The sequence below is a fragment of the Pan troglodytes genome, chromosome 13, assembly GCF_028858775.2.
Source record: "Pan troglodytes isolate AG18354 chromosome 13, NHGRI_mPanTro3-v2.0_pri, whole genome shotgun sequence".
In the NCBI taxonomy this organism is placed as follows: domain Eukaryota; kingdom Metazoa; phylum Chordata; class Mammalia; order Primates; family Hominidae; genus Pan; species Pan troglodytes.
The window spans coordinates 114,770,541-114,782,959 of record NC_072411.2 but is presented as its reverse complement, the minus strand read 5'-3'; the positions used below and the strand labels follow the sequence as shown (position 1 = coordinate 114,782,959).

Genomic DNA, 12,419 nt, shown 5'->3' with positions numbered 1-12,419 from the left:
GCCCTACAATTTAAGCGAAAATATGCAACTCATTTATTCACTTTGTCTTTTTCTTTTTCTTTTTTTCTTTTTTCTTTTTTTTTTTTTTTTTTTTTAGAGACAGGGTCTTGCTCTATCTCCCAGGTTGGAGTGCAGTGGCATGATCATAGCTCACTGTAACTACTAACTCCTGGGCTCAAGCAATTCTATCCCATCTCAGCCTCCCAATAGCTAAGACTACAGGTGTGCACCACCATACCCAGCTCATTAAAAAAAAAAAAAAAAAGGTAGAGATGAGGTCTCACTATGTTACCCAGGTTGGTCTGGAACTTCCGGCCTCAAGGGATCCTCCCACTTCAGCCTCCCAAAATGCTAGAATTACAAGCATGAGCCACCACACCTGGCCCATTCCTTCACTTCGTGCAACATAATTGCCATCAGAAACCAGACTTTCTTTTTTTTTTTTACTACAGAGACTTAAACTTTTACAAAAGCAAGATGTTTTTCTCATTTAAATTGTCATTCTAGGGACAGAAAGTAAGTTTTGAAAAGAAGTAGCTTTTATGGAAGAGAGGTGCCTGAGAATTTCAAAAGGATTTAAGACAAGGGGAATGAGAAGAGATTGAATGAAAGAAGAGAAAACAGAGAGAAAGAGTAATAAAAGAAAAGAAAAGAAAACAAAGATAATCCCAAAGAGCAGTGTGCACAGTTTTGCTGCAATCAGTACCATTCTGGTCAAGTCTCCGTCATCTGCTCTAGGCTTAGTTCCTCCCTGCCCTAGGCTGCTTCTGGTAAAACCGCACGCTCAGCTTGTTTGGCGTCTTCATGGAGCCTGTTATTTGCTGTGGGTCTAAGAAAGGGAAAGCTTCAGGCTTCAGGCATCTGTACCTCCTATCTGTTCTCAGCTCCATGGAAATTCTTAAGGGATGGGGCTATAGATAAGAGAGTGGGAAATGGAGATCAAGGTCTCAAATGAAAGGCAGGGTGGTTTGATTTTTAAGCTCCCCTGATACTTTTTATTTATATATTTGCTGCTTCTAGAAAAACCAAAAAAGGAAAGTGATTCATACATAGAATGCCTGTACAAATAGCAAACCAATAACTACCCCCAGCAGATTCTGGCCCTTGCCAGGGTGCGGTTTCAGAGCTGTAAAAGGCAAGGAATATGTACATTGAAATGACCCAGTCCCAGAATATTTTAGATTCAGAAAAGGTCAGAGACTTTCGTAACTAGCAATGACCTCCGGATTAGGGACCATGAATGTGCAGAGTGAGGACAAGGAAGGGGCCTAAAGCTGGGTCTACTGTAGAATAAACAGAATCATTTAAGGTTAATTATGTTCTGATGTGGCCTCCTTAAATTCTTTCAGGCTGGGGACAATTTCTAGCCCTTTAAGATCAAATCAGTGGCTTTGGACTAGAATCTGCTTAATAAGAATGAACTCCAAAGGTGAAAAAAAAACATAAAATCTAAAAATCAAAGGATATGCCTTTATAAATGTGAAAGTTTAGTTTGGCTCAATGTTGGTCAGTTTAGAAATGTGGGAGTAATCGGAGAGATGGCATAACTGGGGGCGGGAGGCGGGGCGGTGATTATACCCCTACCACTACCTAATCCTCAGGGGCTACCAGTTACTTGCTGTACACACTTTTAAAGTACTTTCTAATTGTGGACCATGAGTGGCAGAGTGCTGCGGGCGGAGGCTTTTTGCTGAAAGCAACATTGACTTTTCTTTTATTTCTAGGGAAAGTCTTGTCTGTAGATGAGCACCGTGGGGCAACGGAGAAAATGCTGACTTTCTTGTTTAAAAAAAAAAAAAATTTCCGTAAGCGGCCCTCCGATGGTCCGTCCACTCAGCAGGCCAGCTGTCCCAGGCCTCTGCCAGGGAGGGAAGACGAGTGCTTCAGTGCATGGCTTCGGTGAGCCCTTTAAATCCAGCTTCCCCTGCCCCCACCAAGAGGCTCCCTTTCCCTGACAGGTGTTTTCCCAACTCCGGAGGCCCAGGATTTTGGGGAGTGGCTGAGCCAATAAGATTTCCCTTTGGTGGGGGGGGGGAAGGGCGTGGCTAGTTGGGTCAGAGCATGGGCGGGGTTTGCGCGGCTGAGCAGAGCCGGCCTGGTTGCGTGGAGGGTTGTTTTATTCCCACCGCCCCCCGCACCTTTTTTTTTTTTTTTTCCTGGCGTCTTATTAATTTCTCTGTGGGCTGCAGCTGGAGACCGCGGAGCGCTGGAAATGACGCTCGGAGCTTTAATTACTGCAGCCGCCGGACAAGTGTGAGGAAAGCTGACAGGAAAAAGAAGGACGGGATCCGGGGAGAAGCGAGAAGCTCCCCCCGCCCCGCTCCCCTCCCGATTTGGACTGGAGGTGCAAGGAAACTGAAGAAGGAGCAGAACATAGCCCGGCTGCGGGGAGAGGCCGGAAACCTACCGCCTCTTTGCAATCAACTTTTTTTGGAAACCTTTCGCCCCCCTTCCTTTTTTATTGTTGACCAACCAGTGAGAGAGAGAGAAAGTGAGGAGGGAGCGAGCAAGCGAAGGCTCACGCGGGGAAATAGCTGCACAGTCCGGCCCAGAGCGCCAAGCGCACACACCGAGCACACTCCCACACGCGCACACACGCGCTCACACTCGCCCCCTCCTCGGGCCCCGGCCCTGGACCCGCGGGCGCGGACTCGGTCGCCCGCCCTGGGAGTCGCCACACCGCGCGCGCCGCGCCCGCCCCCCTCGCACCCCCACGCGCGCCCGGCTGGGGGATCTCCTCCGCGTGCCCGAAAGGGGGATATGCCATTTGGACATGTAATTGTCAGCACGGGATCTGAGACTTCCAAAAAATGAAGCCGGCGACAGGACTTTGGGTCTGGGTGAGCCTTCTCGTGGCGGCGGGGACCGTCCAGCCCAGCGATTCTCAGTCAGGTGGGTTCCTTCTGGCACTCCGGTCGCCGAACCTGCAGCCGCCGGCGGGGCTGCCTCGAGTGGCTCCCCTGCCCTCTTCACCCATCCCGGGAGGCGTGGAGGGACCGCTTGACCGGGGCCTCTTCCCTGGGCTTTCGGTCGCCCCTCTTTCCATTTGAAACTTACCCAGTATGTGTGCGTGTGCTTTATTTATCGTGAAAAATCACTCTGAGTCCCTCTTTTCTCTCCTTAACCCCCTGCTTTTCTTTCCCGAGCGTTTTGTGTGGGAGCCTAAGCGGGATCCCTTCTGGTGGCGCCTGTTGTTCGGGACATGGGAGACCCAAATCCCCAGTCAGAGGAGACTCTTCTGTCCCTGTCGGGTCCCCGAGGAAAGAACCCGCACCGCCGGGGCCGCGGTCCTGGGGCGGTGCTGGCTGGGCCTCTCCCGAGCCGAGCCCGAAGGGCGGTGGAGAGCGGCGCTCAGAGAACCGGGCTTTGCACCTGTGTGTGCTGCTGGCGACCGCTGCGCCCCCAGTCGCCCGAGCCTTGTGGGGTCAGACGCAACTCGCGCCCAGCCCGGGCAGCCGGAGTGCAGCAGGCGGGCGCGCCTCGGTCCGGGGCCCGGAGTTCTGGGCCTCTTCCGCCGGCTTCCCGGAGCCCTCTCCCCATTGACTTGAGGGGCGCTTACTCGCCTGCCTGACCTCTTAAAAAAAAAAAAAAGGCTTGGCACACTTGAGCCAGAAGCCCGGCCTTCCCGTCGGTTGTCGTGTTTGGCTCCGGGAAGAGTTCTTCCTGTAGTTCAACTTGCTATTGGCCGGAGTCCTTCAAACTTGTCTGTTTACTGCCCGGCCAGGCTGCCGAGCCTGCGGGTCACTGGATCCACCCGAGGCGAAAGCGGCAGCGGCGATGGGTGCGCGGCCACTGCTTGCTGGAGAGCTCGAGCCCCAGCTACCTGGGCAGGCAAAGGGCTAATTGACCCCGAGAGGCAGCGCGGCGGGGCTGGCCCGCCACGGCTTGCAGGACTAATGACAGCACCTGCAGTGCAATGGAGCTCAAAGTTTCTGACACTAGAGTTTCCTGGGGATGAAAGTGGGACGGGAGAGGTCTGAGGAGGACCGGTGTCTTGACGTGGCCAAGGGATGCCTTTTGGAGAGCCAGAGAGATTTCCGAAACCATCCAGGGATGGTGACTGGAGCGTGGGAAGTAGCTTGAGGTGATAAAGCCCCCGGGAGTGGCTATAGGGAGCGCTTTAGGCCCCCGGAGGGTGTCCTTCTGACCTCACCAAGAAAACGGCGAGCTGTAGTTTTCCCGCTCCGCCCCCGCCGCCGCCGCCGCCGCCTCCTTTGCCTAGTAAATAACAAGTTACAATTATCGAGCCTTTCAAAATGACCTTCGAATGGCACATGTGAGGCGTTTGTGCTGGCCGTTTGCACCCTCCCAATTACTCCGAAATTCTTCACGCATACCAGGTCCCGCGCTCCAGCCACCTCCGGAATCACACCAACACGGACTTGACATTCCAAGCGGCCTCTTAGATACATCTCTTTTTATCTCCCTCCCCACTTCGAGTCCCTTCATATTTTCCCTCAATGGGTTGATTATGCACATTGACCCATTCAAAGGCATTGGCGACCGACATGCAGGCTTAGCCGAGAGGAATTTCTACGAGGCGACCTACTGGGGGCTGTCTGGTTCAGCCTCTGCCACTGGGGGACCCCGCTCCGAGTCCGCAGCAATTTGGTATTAACTGTGTGGCTCCGAGTTGAGCTATGCCGAAAAGCCCTTTTCAGAATTTCTGCAAGGAATGTAATCCAAATTAGTTCTGCAGCTGTCCTCTTCCTCGTCTCAGGCGACACTAGCTCGCGCCCTCGCTTCGTCTCTTCTCGTTTCCCTGGGCGAATTGTCAGACCCACAAGTGAGCCCATTTAGAGCGCGAGGATTAGCGTGCCATTGTTGTTCCGTGTGTGACTCTGTACTTGAAATTCTGGGGGCACAAAGGCGAGCCTCACTTGTTCAAAACACAAAGTGATCCAGATGAAAGGGCCGCACAAAGAAAAGCTCTCGGGTGCATCCCTGGTATAATTGCAACACGCATACTAAGGTGATCCATTGGAAACTGTAAATGCCCCGGGGGACTTCGTTTTTCATCCTCCCCCACCCCCACCCCGCCGCACCTGGCAGGGAAAGTTCAGCTGGTTTTAATGCAGTGCTATTATAAAAACAAGTTACTGTCTGGGGTATGAGTGAGGCTGTGTGTGTTTGTGCCTATGTATGTGTGTGGCTGTGTGTTCCCAACTAAATACATATTGCGCGTCTCCCCTCTCGCGGTTAGCAGTCAGTAGCAGTTTGGAGGAGTTTGTTTTGGTCCAAATGAGAAATTAAGTGCGGATAAGTAAACTAAGCTGCCAGAGGGCGACAAGATGTTGAGTGAATTGCTTTTAGATGAAACAAATTAAGGAAACGAGGGAAGACAATCTGCTTCTCGCATTATTAGACACGCTTGGAGTTCAGGGGAAAGTGGCATATTTTTGAAATGCTAATTTCTTAAGCAGAAGGAATGCACCTTATTTACTGCTCTATGTGAACAGAATAAAAATATAGGGCGGGGGATGCTGTTGTATAGATCTTTAAGATATTTCTTAATTGTAACAGAAGAGAACCTCTTTTTTCTTTTGCATGGAAAAAATTCAGCATTAGAGAGGATGTTTTTTAGAAATTCTAAAGGACTTTGTCTCATTTTCAATTATGCATTTTATTTAGATATATTGTATCTAGATATAGCCAAAGTCTCTTTATATGGCAATTATAAAGCCTTTGCTAACCAAAGGAATGATTCTAAAATTCGTCTTCCTTGTATAATGGAAAATTATCAATATTGCCTTTGTATTGAAGAAAATGTATAGTAGCATTGAGGTGGTACTCTTATATACCTTAGTAGATAAACGATGAACAAGTTCAGTTCCCATTTCTTTTTTGCAGGTAACTCAGTCTTGCTTTTCATTCTATAAAAGTACATATAGCTTTCGTACATATTTAAGATACATCATTATATCTCCAAAATCGTGGGGTTATTTTTCATTTGAGAAGAAAAATGTTAATAAAAGTTAAGTGGTGAAAAACGTGTTAAATATATTTTCAAGAAAGCATCAATTCTCTTTCTTACAAGTGTTTACTGTAAGCACATCTATCGGTACAATGTTTTCTTTTTAATTTGAAATTCTCATATATATATATATATAAGGGGGCTTTTTAGAAGAAGGTGTTATTTTTTTCTTCACAATATGTCTAAATAAATTAATATCTATTAGTATAACTGCAAATCGCTTGGAAATACTATAACTGTTCTGTTGTGATGAAATGACTCCAGTTATATCAGTATTCCTTTTTTTTTGCTCTTAAACTCAACTGCTTTTATTTATTTTAATCATGTATGCATAGAAAGTGAAATTTTGTTGAAAATCAAGGCACTTACTGCTTTATATATATATTTTCATTTAGTAACTGGAAATGTGTCTTAATTAAGAAATTACATTAGAATATTTATCAGAGCATGAACTTTGTGGAAGATTTATGCATTTTTTATTCTAACCTGAACACAGTAAGTTTGCATTGGCTGATTTTTAGAGTTTGCATTTATTTGATGGAAAATCATATTTCCTCCTCAAAGTGGATTCAAATATTTAGTATTCATGAGCTTTCATCCCTTTGGTTTTTAAATAGAAGTACTATTTATCATCTGTCTTATGCATTCACCCTTTCTGTTACTATAGATTCTCTCTTTACATCTTAGTATTTATTGAGTTTACATGTGTTAATATATATTTTCCCTTCTGCCACTAAGTATATTGTTTTTGTTTGTGTCTTTCCCAGTAACCTGCCACTCAGCCACTGCAGGAGTCCTCTGAGCCAGTTTTCATTCTTTCTGATAAATCCGATATGGCTGGTTGGCCAGACAATCACAAGCCATTCCATTGCTCAGATTTATTCCTGAAAGAAAATAAAAAGGCATCGATCCAAGATCACTGGCACATCTTAAAAGCCTTGACTCCAAGGCCAAACCTTTCCACAGAGAAGTCCCTCTTACCCTTTTTCTTTCTTTCTTTTCCCCTCTTGACCAAGGAAGGAAGGTGGACCACTGCTATTTAAAAAATGCTAGTGAGGCAATGAATTGTGCTCTTTCTAAGTACTCTTGGAAGCTTGATTAGAGCCACCTTGAGATTAATGGCTATGCACAGCACATATTTTAGACAATAAATTGAATTAGGATGGCTTAAACATTGCAATGCTTTAAAGCGGTGTTATTTTTGTATTATATCAAGCTGGTTATTAGGAAAAGTTAACATGTTCTTAAAAATAGCCATAAGTTTTGGCTTTATATTATAGTGTTCTGCTACTGTTGGATATCCATGTATAGTTTGTAAGTGCCTAAAACATAAATGAAATAAATGATCAAAACGGATTTTCTGATACCTACAAACTTGTTGGTACTTGCTCTGTTTAATTTTACCAGTTTTGAGAGATACTGCTTTGTTGAGATGCTAATATTTGTACTGAAATTAGTTTTTAGAGGTTCAAGCCTACATCTGTTCTACAGAAATTAATCACCAAGCATATTCCACTGTTATCTTTTACAGTGATCTACTGAGTATCCTGTGCAGGGTAGAATTTAATCATATTAACAACTTTTCTCCAGGTTATATCATTTTAGAGATGCTCTATTATGTTACATTTCACCATATGGAACCAAATTACATGTTTTATCTAATACTCATTTTCTGAAGTATTATAAATATTGGCAGTCAGAGTTAAAACCTTACTTTTTATGGTTTCTAATACAGCTATTGACTGGAGTTTTCAGTTTATAATGAAAAATAACCCCTTTTTATGAAAAAATTGTAGGTCAATGTTTCCTGAAACTGTATGTCTTCAACATAATTTGAGCGAGACTTTAATTGCCTATTTTGTGGTTAAATGGGACATGGGACATAGTCACATTGTTTAAATCAGGATTTCTACCTTGCAGGGACAGTTCTCGAGTTTCTTAATACCTTCAGCAACTCACTGCATCTCTTTGTGACATGGCTTCTCTGCCTGGGAGAGAAATGCATATAATGCACTATTTCTGCACTGTACAGTTTTATGAAAATAACTTTAAAGTCTTTGATATTGAGATACATTCCAGTAAATTGTTTTTATAGATGTAATCTAAATTGCACATGTAATCAAAAACATGTATACCTATATTAAGAAACATAATGTAAACTTTCTAGCAAACTGTCTCTATCAAAAGAGTACCTGTCTAATGAAATAAAGAGGTTATTAACTCAAAGGCATTTGTATTTGAGGGCAATTTCCCCAAAATATTATTTTCAGAATTGTTCTATGGTCTCTTTTATTTTTTCTGAGTTGTTGGTTATTCTGAAATATTTATTAAAAAATTGCCATATTTTCCAATTCTGTAATCAAGATTTAAGGCCACTTCCTTGTTTTCACATTTGATACTTAAACTAGTGCTTTATATTTATACAAACTTTTCAAGAGAGGAAAGCTGTCCCTTTTACAATATGGAGTTGAAATATGTGGATGTTTTGTTAACTAATTCTAAAGAGGCTATGTAGCATGTAATAATTGTTTTAGAGTTATTTCCATTTTGAATTGTTCTGCAGGCCTGTCACTTTGCACAACTCCAGGGGGCAGCAGCCACATAGACTTTAATAGGAATAGTGCATGCCTTAGCTGTGGGTAGTACAGCAACAGCCTTGCTATTGTGTGATGCTAGCGAATAAAGCACTAAAAGTTAGGAGGTTTGGATTCTGGTCATACAATCATTTGTTATGTGATCTGGGATTAGACTACTTGCTTCTGTCTCAATCGCCTTACCTTTATTAGTGTAGCTAAAAGTCATGCCTAAGCTATTAACATCTTGAATGTTTTTAATAATTCAATTAATTAGAAATGGAAAGTTTAGACTTTTTAGAAAAAAATTTATTGGTTTTTAATTATTTTTGTAAGTGGACCTCTTTTTTGTTGTTGTTGTTCCAAGTGAAGTCATAGGCATAGCCCTAGTTTCTAAAACAGCTGAAAGGGTAAAATAAAAAGAGAGCTGTGTAGTTAAGCTGCAGGGAGGAGGCAGCTTTGAGGCCCCTGCCGTTGACATTCCCTCACTTTCCTTTCACTGTTGCCTCTACTCTCTTGCACTGGTGTCATAGAAGTCCGGCACTAGAAACCACTGATGTAATCCAGTCATCTTATGTTTTAGGTAAGGAAACTGACAGCGCAAGGAAATTAGATAATATAAACTAGTGGCAGCTCCTGACACCAATATCATTTTCTGTAGCACACATAGAAGTATTTGAAAAACCACTGACACATAAAAAAATAAGGAAACAAATAAAAGGTTATGTTGCATTAAAGAGAATTGAGAAACTGAAATGAAGACAAATGGATTGGATCCACACTCCTAATTACCATATTGTGTAGTTCTTTCTAAAAGAAAGACAGTGGGATCCTCATGATCATCTTTAATTTATATTTGGAGAGTAATCATTGATTGCATTGATAAGTTATGGCACATGAGTAAAGAAATAAAGCAACTTTTTAAAGACATCATTCTATAAGAGGATTTCTTTACCTGGTTAGGCCTATGGAGACATAGAATCTTGAATTCCCTAAAAGTCACACGGGAGCCCACAGTACTATCTGTATATAATAGCACTTTTAAGAGTTTCTTTTCTTTTTTTTTTTTTTTTAACCTGGGCTTTATGAAGATGTCCAATCAGCAGAAAATGCTTATTTTTTCATTTTTAAAATAAGTACTATGAATGCTGAAATAAGATGGATTGTAAAGGATAAACAGTGGGTTCCTCATCACCAGTTAGTTGATGGAGACCTTTAACCAGGAAATCCATGAGAATACTTCAGATTCATCTAGGCCTGTCCTTGGACCTAAGATATGACATGAAATGATAATTTCTATGGTCTTTGTTGGGCTATCCTCTTTCATCATGGCCCTAACTAAGACATAGTTCTATTCTTTGAGCAAGAGCATAAGCAAAGCTTTAAGTACTGACTATAAATTTATTTCTATAGCACCTTTGCCTCACTCTAGTTGGCTTCTGTAAGATGCTACCTCTGGGCCTTTTGACTGCAATATTTTTGACCTAACCTTAATGCTCTCTGGTTGTAGCTGAGTTCCCTCATGTGCCTCAGCCGTCTTGGGCATGATAAGTGTTCTCATGGGCCCATGTGAAAGAAGGGAAGTTTGAAACTTGTTTTGGCAAGAAGAGTCATTTCCTGATAGAAATTGGAGATGAAAGTGGACCCCCGTAAAAGATTAACATAAACACCATGAAACTTCCTGTGCAATATCATCAAGCCTCTCCCATGAGAAGTAACACAGGATCATTACTATTAATCACATTATTTCCAATATTGTAGGTGTTACTGAAGCGTACTAAACACCAATAGGAATATGCAAGATCCAGTTTCTGAGTCCTGAGAGTTAAACTAAAAGGACTCAAGACCGATTGAAGATTTATAATATATTTCATTTCGAACATAGTTTAAATGTGTTAAAAGAGAAGAAACTGAATGGTACAATAAACATTCTTATTTTCCACAAAGATTAGACTTGTAAACAATCGGTTTCACCTGCTAAATCTTTACTGCTCTGCTGACCTTTACTTACGCCTGGTCCCATGTGCTTCTAGTATAGGTGGATATCCAAGTGTTAATCTTTTGAATACAAGTGGGGATCATAAACCTGCTTTCAAAAAATGCGTGTGCTTGTTTTCTCTCCTCTGCTGGGGTTATCTCATGGCTGGTTAGGACTGAAAATAATTGACAACAGATTCTCCAGGCTCTGTGACTATATCAAGTATAGCTGTGACTTGAGCAATAAGTGGCACAGTCTTCTATTTCAGGATGGGTCCCCATCACTATCGAGGGGATGCCTAATAGAGATCATGGGTGGCAGTGACTATTTTGCTCTAGGCAAACTCTTACTGAAATCTTTGTCATTATTTCCTGTCCTTCTCTGTAGGCTTAAAGAATGTGAGAATATGGGTTTCTATAGGGACCTATGAAAACCAAATAAAAATACAACAGGATAATATTTCTTTTATACACATACTTTCATTTTCAGGAATTCCTTTTGTCTGGTAATTTTGTCTAGAACACAGCAGTTAAATAAGTTTGTTTTAAAGGAAAGTTGACTGCATAGGTATGTTAAAAGCTACTCCCCAAGATTTTTATAAGCATCATCTGGTCCTTAGAAACCTCAGGCAGGGTTATTGCAAGATCCTCTTTATGGGTATTCTTCTTCTTCCACGTCCTCAAACCTCTAAAATCTCTTTCCTGCCACTGTCAGATTACCATTTCTAATATTATCTTAGTTTTTATTCTGAAACTTTTCATGGATCCCTCTTGTAATGTTCAAAGCCTGCTAAAACTGTCTTCAATTTCCTTTTAAATCCATCATAGAGTCTGTTAACATGTACTCTGTCTAAAAACCAGACTGACCTAGTCAATATCTCATGCCTATGCCTTGCTTATTGTCCTTACTTTTGCTGATCCCTTTTCCTGGAATTTGTGGCTTACTTGGTGCTTTTACTTGGCCAAACTTTTGAATCTTTTAAGTTTTACTTTAAATTATACGTCTTTGTTACATCTTCCTTCACTGGCTACTCTAGCCAGTAGTCCTTATCAATATCACTTATCTGGCATTTAATCAAACCAACCAATAGTTTTGACTTTTTAAGTACCAATGTTTTTATACTCTGCAGAGACTAATGTGGTGCCACATACATATAAGCTCTTTAAAAATTTTTTTTACATGAATGAATAGCATACATTTGCAGGAACAATTTTAAGCTCATTCATGAATGGTTATTATTTGTAATTAAACCATATAGTGCAAAAAGTAAGCTGTTCAAATAACATAATTATAGAATTCTTAATAATAGCTATTGGGCATGTTTACCCTGCAAATTTCTTTAGTTGCTTTCTTGAGCTTCCTAGGGTATTTCTTCAAGTGGTGTGTTTCTAAGACGCTATCATTCATCCCTATCCCCATTTTTAGAATCTACCCATAATATGGTGCAATTTCTGTTGGTTTTATTTTTGGCAAGTTAAATATATGTGGAATGTGGATACCACTTTTAAACATGTAAATATTTTGTACTTCAGTATTTTAATGTTAATGGCTATTATTTTGCTATTTCTTACTTATCTGCCATTTAAACATTTAATCAATTTAAGCAATAAGCATGTACTGATCCACCAGTGTATTTCAGGACCATGTTAGGAACTGAAGAGGAAATACAAGAAGCTCAAGATGCCAGCTTTTTCTTTCTTTAAAGAAGAATAGATGAGGCCAATAAAACACAATACAAAAATATGTTATTAAGTGATTTTGCAGACTCTTGGGAGGAATATTTGCCTCCACATAAATGTTAATAAATATTTCATGAAAAAGGGTTCCAGATAGAATCTGGCATTTTCTATTCCTAGATATATGTGATAATACAACTTTGTTATAGCTAAGATTT

General features: G+C 41.7%; 1 protein-coding gene across 6 annotated transcripts in view; it reads left to right on the top strand.

The window, feature by feature from the left end:
• Positions 1 to 2,056: 2,056 nt before the first annotated feature.
• Positions 2,057 to 12,419, top strand: part of ERBB4 (erb-b2 receptor tyrosine kinase 4) — a 1,163,457-nt gene continuing 1,153,094 nt past the window's right edge. For all 6 annotated transcript variants that reach the window (XM_001146866.7, XM_516067.8, XM_003309455.6 and 3 more), the window contains exon 1: positions 2,057 to 2,892. In XM_001146866.7, the coding sequence (XP_001146866.3) occupies positions 2,811 to 2,892 (82 nt within the window). In that variant the 5' untranslated portion in view covers positions 2,057 to 2,810. The remainder of the gene's footprint in view (positions 2,893 to 12,419) is intronic.